This window comes from Odontesthes bonariensis, chromosome 20 (assembly GCF_027942865.1).
Source record: "Odontesthes bonariensis isolate fOdoBon6 chromosome 20, fOdoBon6.hap1, whole genome shotgun sequence".
In the NCBI taxonomy this organism is placed as follows: Eukaryota; Metazoa; Chordata; class Actinopteri; order Atheriniformes; family Atherinopsidae; genus Odontesthes; species Odontesthes bonariensis.
The window spans coordinates 10,595,236-10,620,469 of NC_134525.1; the positions used below are offsets into that span (position 1 = coordinate 10,595,236).

Here is a 25,234-nt window from a genome sequence, read left to right on the forward strand (position 1 = left end):
GTCGAAGACGTAACATTACGGCGCCATCCTGAAGAAAGCAAATACTGTATATAACTATGACAAAAAAAAATAAAAAATCCTTTACAGCATCATTCCCTCTTGGGGACATTTTTTTTGTTAGCTCCTGAAAAACTTAAGCATAATTTGACCCTCAAGTTGTTGTTTTTTTAAGCGCTTTTAAATCAACAATTAGAACTCACAACAGATGCAAAGGTTGAAATATCCCGATGTTCAGTCCTAATTTGGGTCAAGCTCCCAAAACCATCAATCCTACTATCTTCACAACGTTTCCTCATGCTGTGCTCCATTTGAACCAAGGAGTCGGCATGAGCAACTGTACCTGTTCCAATCTTATCTATCAGTTTATCCATTTTAGGAGAGTGACAAAAATGCATATGTTTAAGGCCAACCATCCATTGAATGATGAAATAACTTGGAAAATTACCACGAGAACACTAATGAGAAGGATTGAATCTGGCTAATAACGTCATAATAACTAGTAGAAGCAAATCAGTTGCACAAAGAGTGATTAAAACGTTCTCGGTTTCCCAGCTTCTTTACAGAAACTCGGGTCAATTTGGGTATGACAGCATTCCCAGCTCAGACATCAAACTCTAGAGGTAAATGTAACACGCCACTAAACTTATTTCACCACATTATAGCCACACAGTTTGTAACATAAGCTTTTTTATTCGAAACAAAGCAGTGCGTTAATATGCTACCTGATGGCTCCCGCAGATAAGTGACCATAGGAGCCGCTGGTGGAGGAGCTGGAGCGAGAGTTGTTGAGCAAAGAGTTGACGAGGGAGTTGGGCGAGTTGCGGATCATGGTCTGAAGGTCGAAGCTGTGCTCGGAGAGCGGCGAGATGGGCAGGGGGCGCTTCCTGCTGGGCCGTGACGGGAGCCTCGGGCTTGAGAAGCGGGAGCCTGCACAATGAGAGAGAGATTGGATGAAGGTGCTACAGTACAGAGGAACAAGTGCTGTCGATTAAAACGTCCCGGAAGGCTGCGAATGTACCCTTTTCTGCTCTTTCAGTCTGTGCTTTTTTAGACAAGAGCATCAGTTAAATTCTGACTTCATCCAAACCTAATCTAACCCTAACGGATGACATTTTTGTCAATCATCAGACAAAAGACTCATCTGAATGAGTGTTTGGCTGTCACTTGATGCACTGCTTGCATTTCATCCATGAGAAAACATGCCTTTTATGTTGGAGAAATGCTCCGACTGTGTACGGTAATATTTAATCAAGTCCAATTTGACTCGTTATTCAAATGCAATCAGTGTTGACTGGAAATACCAAAAAATGGGGTTTGAAAAGGTAAAAGGCGGAAACAGTACAACCATTCTCTGTGCACATACAATGAGCCACGGGTAGAGATTAAAACATGACTTTTGTTGTCTTCACATGGAGATGTCACAAACAAGACAGAGAAAAACAGGGCGAGATGGAAGGAGGGGGAAAAAAGCGCCAAGGGGATGTCGTGCTTTGTGCGTGAACTGACACAATGACTTTGTGACTCAAGACTTGGAAATAAAACATTTTGAGTTATTTCATAAAGGCAAACAAAACCGGCTTGCGCAGCCCCGATAACCCCCCCCTCCATATTTACGTCCCCCTCAATCCATCCATCTCCCAGAACGTAAATGCTCCGTCTCTCGTTTGACACATCCAGCGATTACAGAGCGCTCCATTCACATGGTAATCAGAGTGCGTGGATGCGAATGTGCGTGCGTGAAGGGCGCCGTGGCGGCAGCGGTGGTGTTCTGGCACGCTCAGGCACGAGGTGCATCTGCAGCACCAAACTGTATGGAGAGATGAACCCCCTTTACATTGTCATTGTATGGAGGATGTCGCATATTCGTGTGCTCACAATCGCTCAATACAATGTAGCTTGTCACATGAGATTCCTTGACATGTTTGATATTTCCACCTATTCACCGGCTTGAACAATACATCTAATCCTGCATTTATACACACACACACACACACACACACCTACACATTGTGTATATATAAAAATCGACTGTCTTCCGGATGTGGGGAAAAGCAACCATCCACGTCCTAAATTTGACACGTGTGACACCTTAAACAGCATCCCAGTGCGCGCAAGGTATAGCATCCACTTGTGGTGAATTAGGAGAAGGTGGAGATGGGAGGGGTGGGGCTATCTGGGGAGAAGGGGCCCGTGTGCCACCATTACAAGGCCTCATGGGAGTGGTGTTTATTAATGCACAGCCCAAATGATAAATCGGCCAACCGGGGGAAGACAGAGAGAAGAGCGTTGAGGCTCGTAGCAGGACTGTCCCTCTAATTTCCTCTTGATTTATGGACGGGACGGCTGGTTACTCGCCGCGTCATTAATTTTGAGGGCCGGGGAGGGTTTCCGACGGACCAGACTGACGGCGGTGGAAATAAAAGTTGGCTCTAAAACTGGGGTTGAACCCACGGGGGGGATGGAGTGTGAATAAAAAGTGAAACTAGATTCCAGATATTAATACTCTATGGTTGTCTCTCATTTAAAGTAGAAGCCTAATAATAATAGTTATTCTATTATAACAAATTATTCATTCATTTAACCCATAGAAAGATTTCAGGAACATTAATAAGAATATTTCTGATCATGGAAAGTAATGGAAGAAAATGTGTTTTTAAACTTTAAATGAAGATTATTATAACCACACAACACGCTATTAAATCAAATAATAATCCTAAAAAGACTTTACTTCTATGTACTGTGATTTTAAACTTTTTAAAATGAACTAAATCATTCACCAAATAGACCAAATGATTGGTTAAAATACAGTTAAACTTAAATTCACCCCATTAAGCACGCAAAAGCAAATAATAAATGATTAATTAACAGTTTACAGTACGCCTTAATGTAGTTCTAAACAAGCTACAGTGTGGGAGTATTTAAAAATGTTTGTTGGCAGTTACATCATAAACATCTGCGTTATAAAAAAGGCTGCGTTACAGATGTTTATACTCACTTAAAGCTACATTTCTATATATTTTACCACCACCTATTTAATGTTTATGTGTAACCATGTAATTAATAGCTGCGATTAATCAGGTTTCATAAAGCAGAACTGTTTATAAGAAAAGTGACGAACTATTAGCAGAAAAAACAGCACTGAGATCAGCTGATAAAGAGGACAAATAAAGACTGTGGTGTAGACTTTAGTCATCGTGATGTATGAGAGCTGTGCTGCTAATTAGGCAGTACTAACGAAGACAATAACACATTAAGGCACAAATGGGCAGGACAGGCCCATTGTTTCATTAGCAGAACTCTATCTGAAGGTAATTACACTGATTTGAAATGGACCAAAATAGCTTCGGTAAAATAGTAGCCCAGATTATCAGTGAAAGCCTCTTGATGGAACCTGCTCTTTGTGTGCGAATCCGCCAAAGCTTTAAAGTGTTAATTCTTTCCGGCGCAGGAACGCACATTGTTGAAACATGATGAGTTATTACCGGCAATGATCACAGGCGATTTTTTTAAGTGCGGAGCAGCGCATCTCCACTTAAATTTGGCCCTAATTGTTTTGTTTCAGTCTATTAATCTTAAAAAGTGACAGAGAAGAAAGGATTGCTCCAGTGATGAATGGTGGGACATTCCAATTCCCACTTAATAGCAATTAATTTTCTGATACCCGCACAAGTTTGGCTAGTTTTAATTAGTTTGTTCTGAGGAATCGGGGGAAGTTCACCTCAGATTTCCATGAAAGCAGTGTCTGCCTGACTAAATACATTCTCATCAAAGGGAGAGGGGTGAAGCTGTCCGACCTTTCGAAGATTCAGTGTGCGCTTAATTTCCTATTTACACTTTAAAATAACTCATTAGCATAAGTCCTCTGCACAGTCCTGAGCTCCACACATTAAGACAGTGGCTCATTTGAATTATGTCAAAGTAAAGTTGCAGCAGCCTCCTCGCCGGGTTCAAGGTGTGGCTTGATCCATCGGTAGTGCAGGATTGGTGCATTGTGAAAGTGCAGTTTAAGAGTCGAACTGTCGCTGGGGCCACCCACGCTTTAATGTGCAGGTATGCATTCAAGACATTTTAAGGTGAAGTCCCTGCAGGGATGCATGTGGTGGCTGTCATGTTACCCACAGGGCTGCTTGAAATATCCAGTTTACCTCAGCGTAAAACTCTCCATTAAACCTTGTTCCCAGTAAAGGCATTTTTATTCTATTTAGTGATGTAAAAACCTATTTAATCCTGCTTCTAAGGTAGATGCCCTGGCATTGTTTGATGTGCGAATGTCATGGTGAAAGGGGCGAATAAAATCCACATACATCTATATTTGTTCAACTTTAATTCTTCGAGGAAAAAGAAATCGAGGATTAAGTGCGTCTTTATTGGCCGTGAAATGTACCTTATTCTCTTGTCTTGCTGATATTTTAGAGATGCACAACCTCAAAAAGAACAATGAAAATCCACCCGTAATTAATTACAACTAAAATGTTGGGAAAATCCCTAAAATAAGTCTAAATATGTCCATATAACCTAATCCTACTGGAGTGAAAGGGACAAATAAAATCCACATACATCTATATTTGTTCAACTTTAATTCTTCAGGGAAAATCGAGGATTAAGTGCGTCTTTATTGGCCGTATAATGTACCTTATTCTCTTGTCTTGGTGATATTTTAGAGATGCACAACCTCAAGAGGAACAATGCAAATCAACCCGTAATTAATTACAACTAAAATGTTGTGAAAATCCCTAAAATAAGTCTAAATACGTCCATAAAACCTAATCCTACTGGAAAAAAGGCCCCTAATTTTCAGTGTTCTGTGAGATCAGTGCAGACTTACTCTCCATGGCCTGTAGATACTCCATGTGCAGGGCGGTGGCGCTGCTCACCCCGGCCGTGGATGCCACGGATGGGAGAAGGTCGGCGGCGTAGGGGCTGCGGTGACCCGCCAGCAGAGCCATCTGATGGTAGTAGTCGGCCGTGGTGAGGCCAGTGTGGGGCGCTGGAGCAGGAGAGGAGGTCAGGTCAGCAAAGAGGAAAGAGGCGAAAAGCAAAAGTGACACAAGAGGTGACGAGGAGCACGACCGAGGAGGGGGGAAATGTACGAGGTGGTGAGAGAAACCCGGCAGGGACGGCACCTGCGCTCATTTGCTTTAGATGATAATCAGCTCAGCAGAACAGTAATGAGCACATTAGCAACACCGTCAAGTTGAGCAAAACAGCTGCACAGGGAGCATCACCTGAAGTGGAGAAGCTCACTGGGGATTACCGCATGCTTGCTCAGAGATTACAGTGAGTGTGCATTAGTGTTTGATTGATGCATTCATGCCGAGAGCAACATAACCGATAGTCTTACAATAAAATTCTTAAACAGCCTTTTCTCCTCAGCCCCCTGTTCTTTGAATCATTCGCAGGGGGTGCATGAGTGTATCCATCCTGTATATGTGTTTGTGGTATAAGAGTATGTGGGCTCACGCGTCTTTTGCCAAAGACGGTGCATGTGTGTCGCTGCACTCTGCAGATATGCAACCCTGCTCCTCCACTCTGCTCGTTTAAACTCGATCGGAAAACAAAAGGCCTAAATCTTCCCCCGATAGATCTGCAAACGATTCTCCCTCCACTTCCAGCCTCCCTTTTCCAAGTCATTCCCTTAGTTATAGAGTGCTGTAAGTCCTTGAACCATAGCCTAAAAATAAACATCTGGCGATGGGCTTCCTTATGCAAATGTTAGAAGAAAGAGAGAGGTAAAAGACTATCGCTGGTTTTGGCTGCAAATATAGACTTCTGCAGCTCTTTTTTCCCCCCCAGTTGGAAAAATAAAGAGAAAATAAATAAAGAAACAACGTATGAGAGGGATTTCCTTTTAAGTCTGGCCTGTATGCCTGCAATATGCATCCATGATTGGTTGTATGAGAGGAAGAAAAAGAACAGTAAATTAATTCGATCTGGCTTTTATGTCTTCAGTAGAAGGGGGGGAGTTTCTTAATTGTCCCAAGTGTTCCGCCTCAGCTTTGCTTTTGCATTCAACCATAATGTGCCCCATTCAGTATCTGTGCACAGAAAAGAGCTTTACGGAATTTCTAAATCAGAAATGCTGGCATCGGAGCGCCGTCCTTGGGGCAAAAATAGGGGGGAGTGGGGAGGAAGGCTGCCTGTCAGTGTGGCGCTGGATGGGGAGAAGGCAGAGATGCGCCTCAGGACTCGGTGAGCCACCCGGTGCTCCTCCAGCACAACAATAGGATCAGGGGCGAGCCTACCTCTGAACCGGCTCTCATCGAGGGAAGAGCTGAATATCAAAAAGGAGAAAAATGTGTGAAAGCAAATGTGTGGCAGCAAGAGGGTGGCACTAAATCCCACCCACTTTAAATCTCCATTAGATTTGTTAATTAATTCATCATTATTCAAATGTACTTTTTGCTAGGAAAAAAAAAAAAATCTTTGCATATTGAAGAAGGAGGCTCCCTGTAAGCTTGGTGATATACTAACAACACAAAAGCTGATGGGTTAATTAATCACCGGATTGATTAAAGGAGTAATTAGGTGCCTCATTCACAATTCACAGCATTATGAATTGAAAGGGGATCGTGTGGTAGGTTGGAGAAACTATTTTGATTTAAAGCAATCGGAGCCTGCTGCAGATTATGTTATGGTAATGGGAAAATTGGAGGGCAGAGAGTTTGAGTTTGAGCTTGAGTGTACACCTCCAGTTTGGAGTGCAGCAGAGGGGTCGAGTAAAGCTGTAAGCAGAGGCTTCTAGTCTTCACTTTGACGGTGCTTTTAACCGACCTGGACAAGACGAAGTCGAGTGTATGAAGTGTACAGGTAGAGAGGAAATGACCCCGTAATCTGCCATTTCAGAAGTACACTCCAACGCCAGACGGGGAGCTAAAGAGGGCATCAAAAGGCTGATGGCTGAGGATGTGAGGACCATAATGGCTTACTGGGCCATTTCAACATTTGTAAGGGGAAGGTGGATATTTGGAAAATAAGATCTTCCCACTAACAGCTCAGGAAATTTCTGCCAAAAGAAATAAGCCTTACACTCCTTTGGGATAAGTTTTGATCTAAAATGACCACCGTTTATGGCAGCATCTAAGCTGTGCCACGAGGTTATCGAATGCAAATCAAAATGCATGGAGGGAAAACGTACGTTCATCAAAAATAAGAAATGATAAAAGCAGAAATCCAAACCACTTCAACCACACCTTGAAAAGAGGTCAATGCGTTTCAGAACTACGTAACGTGTGTGAAGAGGAATAAAGAAACTCAGTGGATTTACTGAGAGGATCGGATTATTGGCTAAATTACAATAACAATGAGTTATTAAGTTCATGTAGACACCTTAATCTGACAAGAAATTGGATCGGATCGGATTAAGACCCCGAGAAAACTCGGTTGAAAGTCAAATTAAACCTGCTTGTAGACGGTGAATTGGACTTTGCGTTCTGCGCATGCTCGAGATTTTTCCCCGGGGTCGTGACCCGGAAGTCAAAGGAGACGATATTACTGTTGTTGTCGCCGTCAGAAAGAAACAAACAACGCGATGGAGAATGCTCCGTTGTGCATCGCGTTTGTGCAACAAGCAGCTCATCACAGACCAAATGTAGAGGGATGTAGCTTCATCTGGCTCTGCGTTCTCCATCTTTCTCCAATGCCTGAGTTTGTTGTTGTTGGTGGTGAAGAGGTCAACAGGAAGTGGCTCTATTAGCAATAGTTGAAATGGGTACAGCACCACCTATCATAGAGGGGTATGACATGCTTTGTGCCTATGATCCGATTCATTCACCGCCATATATCCAAGGAGAATTACCCTCGCTCAAATAAGGAGCAACTCAGTCTGATTGTAATTCAGCCAATAATCCGACCCTTTCAGTGCCATGTGACCCCACTGAGTGTTAATGTGTCTAAGTATGTGTGAACAAAGTGTTGTGTTATATGTATCTGTTGGAAACTCAATGGACAAGTGATTGGAAAACAACAGAATTTTAAAAAAAACAAGCCTTTTCCTTTTTCATGGTGTGGTCAGTTTTATTTCTTATTTCTAAATCCCTACGTTGCTTTTTTTCCTCCATTTCCTCACAGTTTTTCTGTTTAGCCTCTTTATTTATCCAAGAAACAGTAAAAAAAAATACCCAGAAGCTTGTTTTGTTTCACCAGCAGCTCAGAATCTACAGGTGTTGATACGACAAACTTTGGAAGCAACTAAAACTTTAGTTCATAGAAATGTGCAAATCTGGAAGCAGCTAATTCTTGGATTTTCATAAATTCTTGTTTCAAGCTGAGTAACAACCTTAAGAAGTGTGTTCATCCTTTTATTTTCCTTCTTATAATTCCCACCACTATATTTCACACGGTTCAGGCTTCTGCTGCAGTAAAAATCCATTTTTTACAACTTGGGGAAAAAAATGCTTCCTTAAGGAAACCAGAACATCTGAACCTCTCTGCCCCCCAGAAACCCCTGAACTTGAACCAACCTCCCCTCGCTGTGCTTAGTCTGACTGTATACGACCCTGCCGTTCACTGAGGCATCCTCCAGAGGTCTCCGACATGACTCACAGATCAAAAGGATTAGCCTCCCTCCAATCCGAGCCCCCACCCACACGGAACACGCTGCGCTCATAACGCTTCCGCACACCGGCCCTCTCGGTCTGATAGCATCTCGCCGACCCCTGGGTCTTAATAGAGATGGATCTGGTTGCCTCCCACCTGACCTCCTCTGGTCTCAAACAGGAATTGAAGCGAACCAGAGAGCCCAGATTCCTGCAAATAGCAATCAAACCTAACTGATCAATTTCAACAATTATTTTAAAAGGCCTTCTGAGGCCTTTTGCTGCCTGTTTCTGCTCCGCTGGGGTTCTGTGCAGAGGAGTGTGCGTTTCATTTTATTCACCATCTGCTGGGTTGAGGCCCCGGGTGGCTGACACAACGGAGATGGAGGGGCTGCTGTGGAGGGAGCGGATGTAGTCCATGTAGGGGTTGATGTAGGGGTGTGGGGGGTGGAACGGTGACTCCGCCCCCACGGGTGGGTTCCGTTGCGGCGAGATGCGAATGAGGGAGATATCTGAGAAAGCCGGACTGCCCGCCAGCGACGGAGGGCTGCAGAGAAACACACAGAAGACAGAACAGGAAGAGCATGACACATGTGCTGTCACTTAGAATGAAACTCCAGGCTAACAGACACATTCACTGAGGAACTGGGAGTTATTTTCATCAATTCTGACACTTATGGGGTTTCCTTTTGAGGACTTCTACTTGATTTTAAACCTTGCATGTTGTTGATATTCCATCTCTTGTGGTGAGGACCCAGCACAAAAGTGTTGTGAACCACAGATCTACACCAACATCCAAATCCATTCTTAAATGCTTCAGAGAAAAGAGAAAAAAAAAACTTTCACACAACATCACATCCTCCTGAACTCTAACTTCAGGGATGTTTCAACTAGGGCTGGGCAACGATTAAAATTTTTAATCTAATTAATCACGATTAATCGCATTTGTACGCAAAATCCAAAAATGAATTCAAAAGTAGTGTATAGCTTTTAGTTTTATTTTAAATGTGCTGCCATATGAATGAAAGTGCCATAACATTTGTTGTGCAAAAACACTTTTAACATCAGCATCTTTCTGTAGTTTTTATGTAGAAGCCTCGCTCCACTGTCTGTTTCCTTGAATGACTTGCTGCTATCAGTTGTGTGTTTTGCCTTTAAGTGATATTTTAGACTACTACGGTGAGAAGACAATTCAACCTGGCAGTGTTCACAGATGACTTTGGTTCTGTCGACTCCGCCGTCTGGAAGAACTTTAAAACCCTAGAATTAGCATCTAAAATCATATCTTGGTGTACTTCTACTACCTCATAACCAGATGTTAAACATATCTGTCCACTGCAAGTTCAAAAAGATTTAGGCACATCTTTATGATGAATATTCTGGCTCATAAAATGCACAGTGTGGGGCTCTATAAAATAAACACACTGCTGGGTGTATTCAGTTATTTATTGTGTATGTGTTTGGTTCACTGGGCACAGCTCGCTGGGTGGATGCACCCAATTAGCAGGTCCTGGGAGTGCCTTGGTAAACCTCATAGATGAGCTGTAGATGTGTCTTTGCTCTACCTGTTGCTAAGGTGACCCTAATATTAAAAGTCAAAATAGGTCAAAGCTTACCTGAATGGAACATAAAGCTTAAGTATGAATGAAATCTGAATCTCTGTCATAGACTGGCACTGTATGATTCCCATTATAACCAGTTAGAGTGATTAGGTAACCACATCTTTTGAGTTCATTGTGCTCTTATGTCCCCAAATTTGGGTAAAGTAAACATGGATAATCTAATTTATCTACAAATTTGACATCATGCTCCTTTCATTAGGCCAGGACATCAAGATTTTACGAGCACGAGTGGACCGAGAGCGGCGGGGCCGGACAATTAGACCGCGACTCTATCTCTCTGCTTCCTTCTGAGAGGCAGAAAGCAGAGCGCGGCATTCCAACTGCTCCCTGCGCAGACATTTCCTCAGATCAAAGGCAGCTTTCACCACTGCTTCTTAATCAGAGGGAAACGTTAGACCAAGCTCACCGCTGGCCAGAGCAAGACAAGCCGAGCCACACCACAATGCTCCATTGCTCGGTTGACTTTGAGCTGAAACCAAGTACAGAATTACACGTGACGGATCCAAAAATCCATCTGCAAGAATCACAGAAAAATGCTTCTTCTTCTTCTTTAAATACAAAGAAATGAGCACCATCAGCTTCCTCTTTATCAAAAACCTTTCCTCTGAATCGTCTCTGTTGAATGCGATTTTAAAAAAAAAAGTTGAGAATAATCAGGAAAACTTCTTAGGAGCCAAGTTGAAGACAAAGTAATTTGTCTCCCTACTTATAATTGGTTAGGAGGGCCTGGAAACTCCATAATGATGGCCTTCACCACAAAGGCCTTCCCCGGAGGATGTGGAGAAATCCACATATCAGCCAGACATTAAGGGGCTGAAAGATTAGACTGAATTAGCCCCTTCCACTTCTCTGTGGCTCCCCAGTGGACCAGTCTGCTGCGACAAAAGACCCCAGGAGAAGAGGAGGATGGCTGAAAGTGGGGGGGAGAGGGGCAAAGTGTGGATTTAAGACGTTGGAGGAGAGCTGGAGAACAGTGAGAGACCTGACCAACGGTTCGTCTCGCCCACAGTGACCTTGGGTGAGGCCGGGGGGGAGCGGAACAGCCCAATTACAACCTCCGCCCAGTCTCTTGATCCCCTACCGGTCCCGTTGGCCCTCCACTTCACAGCTTCTCATAATGAAAGAGCTCAGGACAGGGTCAATAATGAGCCCCGAGGACAGGAAACAACAGGACATTTGTGGAAGAAAAGCAGTCACACATACAAACTTTGTCCCATAATTAGCCCAACGGGTCTTCGGGACCATGTAAAATGCTTTCACTGTGGTCATGTGTGTGACCACATCATACACGATGTCAAAGCGTGCACAATCCATGATGGGAAATATTAGCCGTGCTCGCAGGATCCTCCCAGACATTTCGACTTTTTTTTTTTGCTTCCACCTCCATTCAATTTGTGCGCTTTTTAAAAAAAAAAAAAAGTTGTTTTTTTTGTTGTTTTTTATAGACTTTCTTTATTGGAAGCAATTTCACAGGTAGCAATGTAGCAGTACAGTGCAACAGAGAAGCCTTCCATCCTATCATTTTTCCCCAGTTTTTTTATCCCTCCCACAATCCCACCCCACGCAACGGAGAACAGTTTTAAGAATTCAATATCAACATATAAACAGTACAAGACACAACAAACACACGAATACGGAAAATGACAAAGTAAACTAGTAAATTAAAATAAAATGGTAAAAAAAAAAAAAAACAACAATGAAAAAAGAAAATAAATAAAATATAAATAAATAAATATATGGGGGGCTCAGTCGTCGCAGTCAGGCAGAGATGTCAAAGATTCAATATAGTTTAAGAGAGGTCTCCAAGTCTTATCAAACCTAAGGAACCTTTGAGGGAAAACAGTAGCACCTTTTTCACCCACCTGCTGTGAGAGGGAGGTTGAGGGTGTTTCCAATTGAGAAGTATGAGTCGCCTGGCCAGCAAAGTGGCAAATGCAAGAAAAATTTGCATAACTTTAGATGCAAGAGGCTGCAGGGGGGAACCAAATAGGGCCAAGAGGGGATCCGGAGAAATAGTAGTGTTGTAAGCTGTGCTAAGAGTTTTAAAGTTTTCAGACCAAAATGTGGCGAGCCTGGGACAAAACCAAAACATATGGGAATGGTCGGCTGGGGATTGTTTGCACCTGTTACAGGAATCGGTTATATTGGAGTAAATCCGAGATAGCCTCAAATTAGTGTAATGAACTTTGTGTACAACTTTACACTGTAGAAGGCCGTGCCTCGCAATTTGTGCGCTTTTGCACGTCGGCTGTCAAAAAGCTCATGATGGATTTCTTATTTCCCCCATACCCAGCAGGCCACGGCGAGGGCAACTTCAAACAGGTGTGTATGTGTGTTTTTAACGATAAGCGAGTCATGTGCCCGCTCGCCACCATTGACAAGCCTCATTTACACTGATCACAACACAGCTGCAGACTGACGTCCGCTTTGTTGTCACATGACCGAGCGTGCATCGTGCACACGGGAGCATGAAGATGAGGGGGAAACACAAAAAAACCTGCTTGTCCACCGGCTACAGAGAAGAAACTAGAATACAAACAGAATTTCCCTGTAATTTCCATCTACCATGACGCTGATTAACCCCGTCAGGCGCCGGCTACGTCGCCCTACCCTGACCTCTGCTGTATAACTCTTATTTGCTTAGTGTTTCCAGGAGTCCTACTGCTCTTAGCTCTTATTAAATGTTTGTGACACGCCAAAAAGAAATAGTACAAGAACACCTATTAGAGCAAGTAGGCGGTAATTCCTCCATCACATATAGACTCCATGTCTCTTTGTCTAAGTTTTAAAAGGCTACAGGTTGGGAGCTGTTGCTTATGTGGGCAATGTTTCACATAGTTTTCTTTTTTAAGTAATAGTGGGTTCCAGAGTTCTACTTACACGTATCAACCGATGCTGTATTTGACTGAAAAATGAACAGGAAGTGCCAACAAGGAGTCAGATTTCTCTGTACTTAAAGGTAAAGTTTATCAACCATAACTCCCACAGTTAAAGTCATTCCCCAGAAAGATAGCTTATCTAGTCATTTTTGGTCAAATAAAACATACAACGGCGTACTTGAGTATTATTACCTCATTTCTTTCTGAACTGACCAACATAACCGCTGATGAGAATTTCCACTAAATAGCAAAGCTAAAAGTAAGCGCTCTAACTTCCCACTTACAGTGAACGTACCATGATTTGAAGTTGTGGCTGGAAATAAAGATGGCTCACTAAACTGCATATATTCAGATCTAACCAAGCGAGAGGGCTGTTTAGTGTTTGAGTTAATACTCATTTCAGACATCCAAATATACGCTCAAAAGCACAAAAAAGTGATTTTTTTTTATATATAACATGTCTCCTTTATTGTTATAAAATTGCTGCCAAAGAAAGGTGAAACAGTCAGATTGAATGTCCTACTGGTAGGTCCTGAGTACTGACAGAAAAAAAAGAGGGGAAAAAAGAGGTAGCCAGTAAACAAAAAAGGAAGAAAGCACACTTTGATTTGTAGAAAGACAGTGACACATGGTGAATTCAGCCTGCTGAGAGGTGAAAAGGGAGAAAAAGGGATTGAAAAGAGAGTTGGAGCATGAACAGAAGTCACAAGGAGAAGGAGAGGGAGCTTGTGAAGATATGAACGATGAGCTGGGGAGGAAAGGGTAGATAGAGAAGAGTTACAACAGAAAAAGGAGTTGGACAAGAAAGGGAGAACAAAGATGTCTCAGGGGGTGCGGAGCCAGGTGTGAGGGGATTTGAGGAGGACAGCAGAAGAGATGGATAGTTCGGAGGAGTGTAGCGAGTCTCTGGAAGAAGCTGCAATACAGTGGCCTGATCCCCTGCATGCAGCTCCACTCCGCAGAGCCGTGATCATCTTAGCATCTGCCAGCATGCATTAATCAACATGACAAAAGGAAGTAATCTGACAAGAAGCAGTGTGTGCAGGAATGCTCAACCCCTGTGAGTGTGCAAGCAGGTGTGTGCAGGAAAAGAAGAGTTTCAGATTCACCTGATTTGAGATTTCCATCAAAGCTGTGCCCACGGGGTTCTCGGGCGAAGGAAAACTTCACCTCACTACTTCTTTTTTTTTTTTTTCATAGGTTTACAACTCCTATTAACCCTCAAAGAAGACATCCTTCAAACAGGGCACAAGAAAGCCAGAGTGTTTCACATATGGAAGCCATTTCCCCTTCACGTGGCCTTGCTTAAACCAGCCAGCGTCTCTTTTGAGGCAGCGCATGTTTACACTGGGCGGTCTGTGGATTTCAAACTGTCGTCTTATTTCACGGGATGAATGTACGCTCGCCATGGGTAAATACTCGTCCAAAAGATTTTGAGGTTTCATAGAAGGGGTGTGTGTTCATTGAAAAAGACCTTGAATCTTTGTTTGGAACAAGTTTGTGTCAACACTAATAGTTTTTTTTGGATGAAAGCTGCAAAAACAACACAGTTGTGGCTCAGGCTGATGACTTCATTTCTGCACAGAATGTGTCATTGTGTGGCGGCCGTTAGAGCTGGTGGTATTGACACAGCGAGCTGCTATAATGGGAACCGTGCTTTGCTAAATACTTTCAGGCCAAGCATGAGATGCTTCAGTATAAAATAAGATGAGAAATTTTTATGCGTGCTTTGCAGACGGGAACAGGAAACTGGTCCAAGTCCAAATCCAAGTTCAATATGCCAACAAATGTTACTGTGCACGGACCGTCAGAGTTTCATTCATAGCAGGTTTTACAGACAGGTCCAAAACAGAGAAATGAGGAAAAATAAGACAAAAGCCATGACCTTTTTTATACAAATACTCTTAAAACTACCTGAAACAACTCTTTACAGAATAATCTACTAAAGCTAGCTTGCCAACGAGCTATATCAGAGCTATATTTCCTTTTACAAGGTACAGTCTATGATACCATCGTCTTGTGAGCCATATTGCAGGATAGGTGGACAATGAATGAAGTTCAAGTTCTTGCAAAGCAGCTGCTGAACGGCATCTTTAAAGGAAAAGCCTTTGAGCTGAGTCGATTTTTTTCCCTGAAATTTAGAAAGTTGGCACTTCTAGTTGCTGTTATTTTACAATTTAGCATGACATTAAGAGGAAAACTCTATGATTACAGGAGACATATTATGTCCTTTTTCCCCCCCACGTGTTGACACAATTTCCTTAGCTCTTATTAAATGTTTGTGACACGCCAAAAAGAAATAGTACAAGAACACCTATTAGAGAAAGTAGAGGGTAATTCCTTCCTTTTGTCTAAGTTTTAAAAGGCTACAGGTAAAGGTGAAACAGTCAGTTTAAATGTAACCTCACATTCTTCACTACTTTATACATTTATTTAAGGTAACAATCCCTGAAAAATTAGCATTAAATGTTTCGATTTGCTAAAATTCTGCTACTTTGTAACAGATACAACACTTTGAACAAGATGTTCAGAAGATGGCATGACTGAGGTGGGAACTGGGGTTTTTTTGGAGGGAAATGGGATCATTCGGGTGTCAGATCCTCTCCTGACCGAGGCTGACAACACCACCCCCGCTTCAACCTCCCCACCTCAGGGAGACCCGCACCACCTCATCCACTTCCAAGCCCCTAACCCACCCAGCAACACGGCTGCCACCGCTCTGAAAGCCTAAACCAGAGAGGAGAAAGAGAGGGCCTCCTGACAGCGGAAACAGAAGCACTTTAAAGCTCCAAACCCTTTCACCGAGATCAAAGGGCCAAAGAAACAGAGCCAGCTGAGACCCAAGGAGAGAGGAAAGGGAGCTGAGACAAGGGGAGAGAGAAGACAGACAAGATAGAGACTGAGAGACACAAACAGAGGAAGGTAGCTGTGTTCTCGGTTCTTGATGATTCTATGGGAAAGTCTACATTAAGTTCTGCCACAAAGGACCATCCCAGTGACTTCCAGGCAGCTTGAATTTTACATTTAAATACAGTTTACTTTATGTCAAACCTGTATAGTTCAAGAAGCCATCTCTATGGCAGCACCTACACTAAGCCCATTACAAGACTAAATACCCACATGATTATTTTCCAGAAACATGGCTGACAGTCCTGTTAGGCCGGGTACACATGGTGTTATTCTAGGCCGATCAAAGTGAAAGAATCACTCTGATGTCTTTGATCATGGCTCAAAATGGCAGTCTTGCATCACATGATGACTCAGGCTGTGTTCGAAACCGCATAATCATACTACATACTTGCAAACTGCATAATTCCATTCTGCATACGGCATCCTGATCGATCAGACAGTATGCAGAGCATTTACCCACAATGCATTTCGCTTCTGCCCGAGCCGAAATCAGCCGGCCTGAAGCTGATTTCGCTTAAGCTCTAAACTCTGTAAACTTTAGCAACATTTGAAACATTTTTAGGCGAGAAAGTAGTCGTTTAGATCCCCAACGTGTTGAAAATCTGACAAAATACCGGCTATTTACAATTTTGTTCCGACGAATTCGGCGCTACTAAAGCTAGCCGCAGTGAGCAACGTACTTCCGGTTATTTTCAAAAAGATCGTAATGGCTTTCCCTAATATAAAAAGGCAACTTTTATCATAGGGAAAGCCATTACGCTCCAATTGGTGCTTTTGTTTTGAAAACGGGAAGTGAACCTACCCTCGTTGTAGCTAGCTTGAAACTGCCGTTTTGAAAGGAAATGACGATCGGCGACGTCACGTTACGTTGCATCTTGGGTAGTTTGAGTATGAGTAGTAACCTCATGATGCATGCCCAAAATTTCGGCGAATCTAGTATGCATCCGGGAACTTCTCGCTTACTCAAGCTTACTAACTCAAAAAGTTAGTAGGAGTAGTGGGAGTAGTAGGAGAAGTATGCGGTTTCGAACACAGCCTTAGATTCCATCCATCCATATCTGCTTATCTGAGTTCAGGTCACGAAGGGAGCAGGTCCAGGAGGAAAAACCAAGACGTCCAAGTTGACGTTGATGATTGGGAGAAAAGAACCCCTTTAGAATTTGGTGCTAATCCACCTCTCTTTCATTAGTCTTTTTCAAATAGTCTGTTTCAAAAGTACAGCTGAGAGACGTAGGCCTTCTGTGGGTGAGCACACACCGATGTGGCACTGAGCTACCTATATTTGGTTCTTTGAATTACCAAAAGAAGAACAGCAGAAGCCTCACAAAGATCGCTGGGGATCTTTACTCTGTTGCATTGTTTCGACCCCCAGAAAAGTTTGGATCTCATCAGTTCTGTTCTGTATCCAAAAGAACCAGTCACCCTGTGCATTTAGACTGCAGAAGCAACTCTCTATTGAAACCATTTAGCAGTCAGCAGGAGCACATTTCTTCCATTTTGCTTGCTTGTTGCACTCACGACAGCATCAGGACTTCCAAAAGTCAGTCAATATGAATCTAAGCTGGTCCATAAAATCCACCTCTCAATCACTAACTAATTTCAGACCTGTAATCATAGTCTATTTGGCTTAATAACTGTATTTTGCAGCAGCCAACACAAACAGTTCTTGTGGGCCCCACATGCTTTAATATAGTACCTGTAGCTGCCATATGCAGGCAGGTGAATGAAAACCACAGTGGCTTTACGCTCTTTCCAAACCCTGTAACACATAACACTTGAATTAAAGTTGAAGGTGAAAAAACAATCAGTCTTTTTTGGTTGTTGGTCTATGCAGGCAGCCGATTTAATGAGTAATAAGGTCAGGTGCTCCTCAGACTCTCTGCTTTTAAGCTGCTCTTCTGGCTGGCAGCGCATGGCGAGGTTGCCAGGCTTTCAGGGCAACTATGCCTCCCCCAAAACTGTAAGGTCTCTGTGTGACCCCCTGACATCAAAGGCCTGGGTGGGTCCGGGGGGGTGGGGAAGGCTTTCTATTCACAGTCACATCAAGCAGGATTCCCTCTCGGTGGGATACCTCTGGAGGCGTTCCAGACATTCCCATACGCTGCGGAGTCAGCTCACACACATGCTGTCCAGTTGAATACCCAGAACTCTCCTTCAGTAACCCACCACCCCCCCTCCAGTGCGTTTCAGCCACACTCGCATTGTCCACATATAAGCAGCAGCGGGAACACACTCGTCCTGCATGAACGGTGTACAGTACATCCCTGTGGGCACGTATCACTTCCATGCCACTGGAGTGATAACACATATTTATGAACTGGAGTCAGTGACTGTGACGGGCTCAAGTCATAACAAACGGGTCCAGGTGTCAGAGTCCTCCATTTTAAACGTCTCTGTGAACTCCGAAGGAGTTACAAACCTGCTCTGGGTTCTCTTTTTATCTTTCTTTCAAAGGTCTTTTTATTATTGACAAAACATAAATAAGACAATCATTGTACAGGAAGATTATTTTGTATTTTCTGAACAACATCCACCGATGACATAACACATAACTTTGCCTAAACATGGAAAGACACATACAACTACAAGTAAAAATGATCACCAACCATATTTAGAAAATGTAAATATGTGCCACATAGGTGAACAGTAACAAAGAAACAAGACAGTAGAAAAAAGAAAAAGGAGAAATCAAATAAGATCAAAGAGAAGAAGAAAAAATAAATAAATAAATAAAACATTCTGATATCATTGTTGTGGGTTTCTCATAAAATACCAAAAAGGGGCACCATATTTTGTAAAATTTATTCTCAGATCCCCGAATAGTGTATCTCATCTTCTCAATAACCATGCAGAACATCATCTCTGAGCCAATGTGAATAGGAAGGAGGAGCTGGATCCTTCCACTTAAGTGAAATAGCTCGTCGAGCTAATAAAGAGGCAAAGGCCAGAAAGTTGTGGATAGTTTTAGGCAGATTCAAACTGGGTCTCTTTTTAAATAAAAGAATCCATGTCTGACGAGTCAGGGGGATTATAAATGATCAGAAAAGACAGAATCACATCTTCCCACTTGCGCTGGTTTTTTGAAAAAGTTTATGTTTGGCTCCGCCACGCAGCAGGTTTTTTTTTTATTTTTTTTATTCTCACGGGGCTGTTTTGAAAACCAGTTTTCCACACTGCAATTAAATGTAATTTCAGCCATCGAGATAAGAGCGTCTAGCAAAACGAATCAACTTAGTACGTAGCAAGAAAAGGAAAACATGAAAGTGAAATTGCACAAAATGAGCCAGCCCTTTTTTTCTTGTAATTTCAAGCCGGCTGGAGTCAGGGAACAAACGTGAGATTTTAGTCTTTTCCCATGCTTGATTTTTGCCTTTTACAAACAAGCAGTCACTTTCAGTGGCACGTTCCACCTTCATCTCAGCTCGGCTGCAAATATGTGCCCGATTGCCTTTTTTTCTTTTCTATTTTCCTTAAAGCAAGAGAGTAAGCACAGGTGGAATTAGCTGGCAGTCAGTGTTTGGAGTTCCTCTGGCATTGCCTGAGGCTACAGAGAAGACAGGAGGAGACTCCTGGGTGCGAAAGTGTTAAACTTCTCAAAACAGAGAGGAAGCACATCCATCTTCTTTTTTCCTCTTAAGCGTGGTCTCGATGGCCTTGATGCCTTTACACAAACATTCAGCTGACGCCTGCAGCCAAACAGCGCTCAGGTTTCCACACCCCACCGGCTTCACAACCTGACAAGTCAGGTAATGAGCACGCTTGTCTGTGTGTGAAGGTGCAGCCTACAGGTGAGGGGCGGCGGGGGCTCCGCACGATCCCCCTCAATTCACCACGTCACACTGGGCAGCTGAAATGAGCAGCCGCACGGATGGGCCTGAGCGAATCACGAACAATACACGGCACTACAAGACAGCAGAGACACACCGCTGGAGACGGTTAATCCTTCAGACGGAGATCTGAGGTGGAACAAGAGAGAAAATAAAGGGAATCGGGAGGAAGAAACAGGGCTGAGACACAGAGGGAGCAGTGCAGGAGAATCAGGTGCAGCACACCAGAGATGGGACAAAGTCACACATGTGCAAGTCTCAAGTCTTAGGCTGTGTTCGAAACCGCATACTACATACTTGCATACTCATCGACCAGACAGTATGCAGAGCGTTTACCCACAATGCATTTCGCTCCTGCCTGAGCCGAAATCAGCCGGCCTGAAGTCGATTTTGCTTAAAGCTGCCGTCGGCAGGTTTTCAAAATTGCGAGTCTAAAGTCGGAAAATTCGAACTGATACAACTTTCAGGTCCCTCCCCCAACCTCTAACAAGCTCCGAATCGCCCCCCAAACCCCTCCCCCTCTGTGGACGAGGTTGTGCACGTGAGTTCACACCAGTGTGAGTGCACACAAGCTGGGGCAGACTCACGCTCAGCAGCGTGTGCACAAGCTGTGATTGACAGGTAGGATTCCTCCACCCTAACTTGATTGGTTAAAACAGCCGGGAGCGCTCGGTTTTTGCAAGCACGATTACAGGCTTCAGAGGGAGCTACAGATTTCGTTATTTTTCCTAAACAGCCTATTTAATATTCTACTTCCAGAATCCCATGACAGTTCAAGCTAATAAGACTAAAAAAAAGTTGCCGACCGCAGCTTTAAGCTCTAAACTCTGTAAACTTTAGCAACACTTGAAACATTTTCAGGCGAGAAAGTAGTCGTTTAGATCCCCAATGTGTTGAAAACCTGACAAAAAAACCGCTATTTACAATTTTGTTCGGCGAATTTACGAATTCGGCGCTACTAAAGCTAGCCGTAGTTAGCAACGCACTTCCGGTTATTTTCACAAAATAAAATACCCGTTGCCTTTTATCATAGGGAAAGCCATTACGATCCAATTGGTGCTTTTGTTTTGAAAACAGGAAGTGAACCTACCCTCGTTGTAGCTAGCTTGAAACTGCCGTTTTGACAGGAAATGACGATCGGCGGCGTCACGTTACGTTGCATCTTGGGTAGTTTGAGTATGAGTAGTAACCTCATGATGCATACCCAACATTTTGGCGAATCTAGTATGCATTCGGGAAAAAAGTCAGTATGAGTAGTCGGAGAAGTATGCGGTTTCGAACCCAGCCTCAGCTTTCAAGTCTCAAGTAATTTTTTCTTGGGCAAGTCAAGTCAAAGTCAAGTCACCTTAGTATTGCAATTTTACCTGCAGAATCTGATCTTAATAAAGTGAAAAGACAAGATATAAGTAAACATCATTGGCCAATGTGTCCAACCTGTCCACCCCGTATCATATCAAGCTAACGTTAGCTAACTACCGACTAGGCTAACAGGATAATATTAGCTAATTTGACAAGCACTTACTGGTCAGAATGGATCTTCAAATGACGAACAAAGTTCAAAGTTATGCTAGATGCTTAACACTCAAGTCATCGTGTCTCAAGTCAAGTCAAGTGCCGAGTCTTTAACTTCCAAGTCCGAGTCGAGTCTCAAGTCTTTTATTTTTTGTCAAGTCAAGTTACAAGTCATCAAAACAGCAACTCGAGTCGACTTGAGTCCAAGTCACAGTGACTCGAGTCCCCATCTCTGCAACACACAGAAATGGATGCTGCCTCTGTGGCACTAAAAATCTCCCTTTCAGAGCCAGAGTCGTCACGTTTTCCGAACACACTTCTTTCAGAGGAGCGAAAGCAGAGGAAAGCTGGACAGAAGAAAAGGCAAGCGTTGGTGGGAAAGTGAACATACACAGCCTACTTTATTTCGGCCATTTCATCCATCTTGTTGGGCTAATAAAACGTCAAGTGGAGTTCCTTGATATTTAATCATGAAGGGGCTGAATGCGTGGTGGTGCCATGCCCAAGCTTGACGAAGCTTTGGGAGGCTTAAACACAGACCTGTGGAAATTTTTGGACAGACCCAAAGGAGTATGTATCACAAAGCTGCTACATAAGTGAACAAAACTGATATGAATGGGAGGGAATTCCTAATGAGCCAGCTTTGGGAAACATTCATCTTTTCTGCCTTTTGGCTCCGCTTCCCAGCCTTGTTCTGTCCGCGAAAAGTAAACTTTCATTCCTAATTTAGCAAAAAAAAAATCCTAAAGCTCAAAGAAGTGATGGACGTGCAGCAAAAATCCTGCTGCATTCTTACAAGTGCATTCACCCTGCAGCTGTGTGCATGACTCTGCATATTTGCGCAGCTCCCTCCGGACACATGCGATGGAAAACACTTCACAAGCTGACGCCCTCTTAAGAGAGAAAGCGAGTCATCATGGGACACAGAAATAGCAAAGGGGGGCTTCTTTGGGGCCCTCGCCTCAAACAACATCATTAGATGAAACCGTCCTCTATCATGCTATCAGATGTAATGGACGCCACATCTGATAAGCGAGATAACGAAGGTACAAGAGACAAGAATCCTTTTATGTGATGTGAATTCATTTTCTCTGGTGAGGAGAGTGTAAAAGGAGGACAAACAGAAGCAATAAGGGGAAATGAACTCGTTTCCTCCCACATTAAAAGCATCCTAAAACAAACGCGGTGATATTTCACGTTGCTTTGTTTAGGTTTGCTTCAATCATTTTCTGAAAGCTCGAGCAGGAGAGATGGAAGCTAAGGAGAGAGGGAGGAAAGGAAGGGAGGCACGGAGAGGAGAGGATGGAAAATAGGGAGCGTTGGAGAGGATTTATGACCCTGTTCCCTTGGTCTCGTTACTCGCTATAACTGGCCCCCAGAGTGGGATCGCTGGGTCTGGAGCCCTGAGATCAGAGTAATGGAAATTCCACATTTCTGCACGGCTACAGCATGACGTCTGTAGGGCACAGACTGAGCTGAAAGAGCTGAAAACTGACTGCCTAAATTGATTATTCTGCATTAGGTGAAGAGCAGCCTCTCTAAAAAAAAAAATAATAATCAAAAAGTACATTTAAGTGGCACCTTCTTCCAGCGGGAGGCTCCGTTTAAAAACTGCAGCCGAAGGTCGTGGAGACGCCGCGAGGCCGCGTGCCGTCTAAAAGGTCCTCAACAATGAGAGCAGGAGATTTCACAAAGAAGCTCATAAAACTGCCACAGCCATCAAATAACTTTAACTCGAACACATCACAGAAAGAAAATATCATTAAAGGACAACTACTGTAGTTAATTATGAGCTGATGAGAATATTAGTCGGTTAATTAGCTGCTTAAGATGGCCTTTCTTTCAAACAATGCGTCTAAAAAGAAAAAAAAAAAACTGTAATGTAATCGTAAGCTGACCGTAAAATAAAAAGAAAAGCAATACGAACGGGTCTTGGTCTTTTTCCAGTATAATAATATAATTTAGAGTGAAAATACAGCAATTAGAGTGATTTATTTCTGTAAACTACAAATGATCAAATTTAAGTCTGATTTCTTTTTGATGTTTAAGGGTAAAAAAAAAAAAACATGAAAATTGCAATAAAATTTAAAAAAGTGACGCTAAAAGATCCCTGCCAGGACTTAAGCGATGCATTCTGCTCTGTAATGTTGCTCGTAGCCATTTATTTCCAACCTGTGTGTGTGTGTGTGTGTGTGTGTGCGAGCGTGGCTGAGCGCACACACACATTAGCACAGAGCTGTTGGCACCTGCCCGTTATCGCCTCCTCTCAGACCTGGTTTTCCATTGTGCTCCCTGGGAGAGCTACAAATTGAGATCTCAAACATGAAGTGGGGGCAAATGACTTGTGTAAAGAAAATCAAATCCACGAATGTGTTACATGTGCAAATTCACAGGGCCTCATATTAGAGATTAACGCGCTCCTCTCTTATCGCAAAATGTACCTTTTTCAAAGCGGTCTTTAATGGACCCTTAAATTAAATTCCACCCAGGACTAACACTGAGGAAATTATAATGAATGGGAAATATGTGCTGAAGGAATAATAAGGCGTTATGTAAGGGATCAGATTGAAAAAGATAGAAATTCTTCTTTATATCTTAAAATTACGGTTAGCCTCTAAGAGATAGAATTAAATATTTAGAAAGGATGTGTGATATTCAATAAGTAGGTAGAAAATGTAAGCATGCACAGTGGCAGGAGCAGCCAGAGTGAGGGTAATCCAAGCCGGCTAAGTGGAGTTTCTGAACGTGCTTTAACAGATCTCCACAGGTAATGACTCAACCTTAAAACCTTTACAGGCCTTGTCAAATATCTTCTGTGCCAAACTCGTCTCAAAACACACAGGTGCCTTCAAATATCACGGCCCCGTGCACAGGCTAAAGGAAAAAAAACGACCACACTTCCCATTTGGGCTCCTGAAACTGGTGTATTACAAACAAAATAGATATACTGGAACTTCAATCTGCCCACATTTCTGCTTAGGCATTTATCTCCTTTCTCTCTAAATCCTGAAATTGCCTCAGAATATAAAAAAAAAAAAAGAAATAAAAAAAAAGCAGAGGGGGGATACTTTCCCCTACGGAGTGGCGCGCAACTTTCTTTCTTCCCCCTTTTTTTTCCCTCTCTCCCCCTCCTGTGAAAATTGAAGAGGCTTTATGTCAAATACGGCTAAAGTCAGCCTCTCCATATCAAACAACGCAGCGCGAAAATTACTGTGGCGATGATAAGGCTGCCAGATAGAGAGGGAGAGGGGAGAGAGGAGGGGGGAGGGAAAACTGAAAGGAAGTGACTCTACTCAATTATACAGCAAAATTGGTATGACTGAATATTTTTCATTCAGGTGACTGATAGTATCAGTGAAACTGCAATGCAGATAAATACAGGAGCCTTCTGTCAAGAATAAACACCATTAATCATGAAGCGGGCGACTGCGTGACCGCCTGTCCCCCTGACTTACTCCACAGAGAAAGTATTAAAGGAGGAGGGAGGGATGCAGGGAAAGCAGCGCCTGCACTACAGAGGGGTGACCTATGAAGTCATACAGAATGGCTTTTGGACAGTTAGGAGAGGAAGATGAAAAAGTGGCCCCTGCTTTTTGGTGACACATATCGGGACAGAGATTGTCAGATGCGATTAGGAAATAATCTTTCACTCATCCTGTAATTTACGGCTTTACTTTGCACTCTGTGGTACTCTACGGCGCCATTAACGCCCATGTTTAAATAATGTCTACACATTATTTAAACATGGGCGTTAATAGCAAATTTTCTTTTCTTTCTTTCTTTCTTTCTTTCTTTCCTTCTTTTTTTTTGGATAAAAAAAAAAAAAGAAAATTTCAAGAAAAATAATGTTGCTTTAAATTCAAAACTGATAGAAGCTAAAAACTTGATCAATTTGATCAAATGAGGCCATCAAAGTCGGTAATAAACAGCCAGTCCTGCAAAACATTTCA

General features: G+C 42.9%; 1 protein-coding gene across 3 annotated transcripts in view; it reads right to left on the reverse strand.

Moving 5' to 3' along the window:
- The window catches only part of gli3 (GLI family zinc finger 3), a 114,213-nt gene that overhangs the window by 22,724 nt on the left and 66,255 nt on the right, over nt 1-25,234 (reverse strand). For all 3 annotated transcript variants that reach the window (XM_075452028.1, XM_075452029.1, XM_075452027.1), the window contains exons 5-7: nt 8,876-9,081; nt 4,826-4,987; nt 723-927 (exon numbers count right to left, since the gene is read on the reverse strand). In XM_075452028.1, coding sequence (XP_075308143.1) covers nt 723-927; nt 4,826-4,987; nt 8,876-9,081 — 573 coding nt within the window. The remainder of the gene's footprint in view (nt 1-722; nt 928-4,825; nt 4,988-8,875; nt 9,082-25,234) is intronic.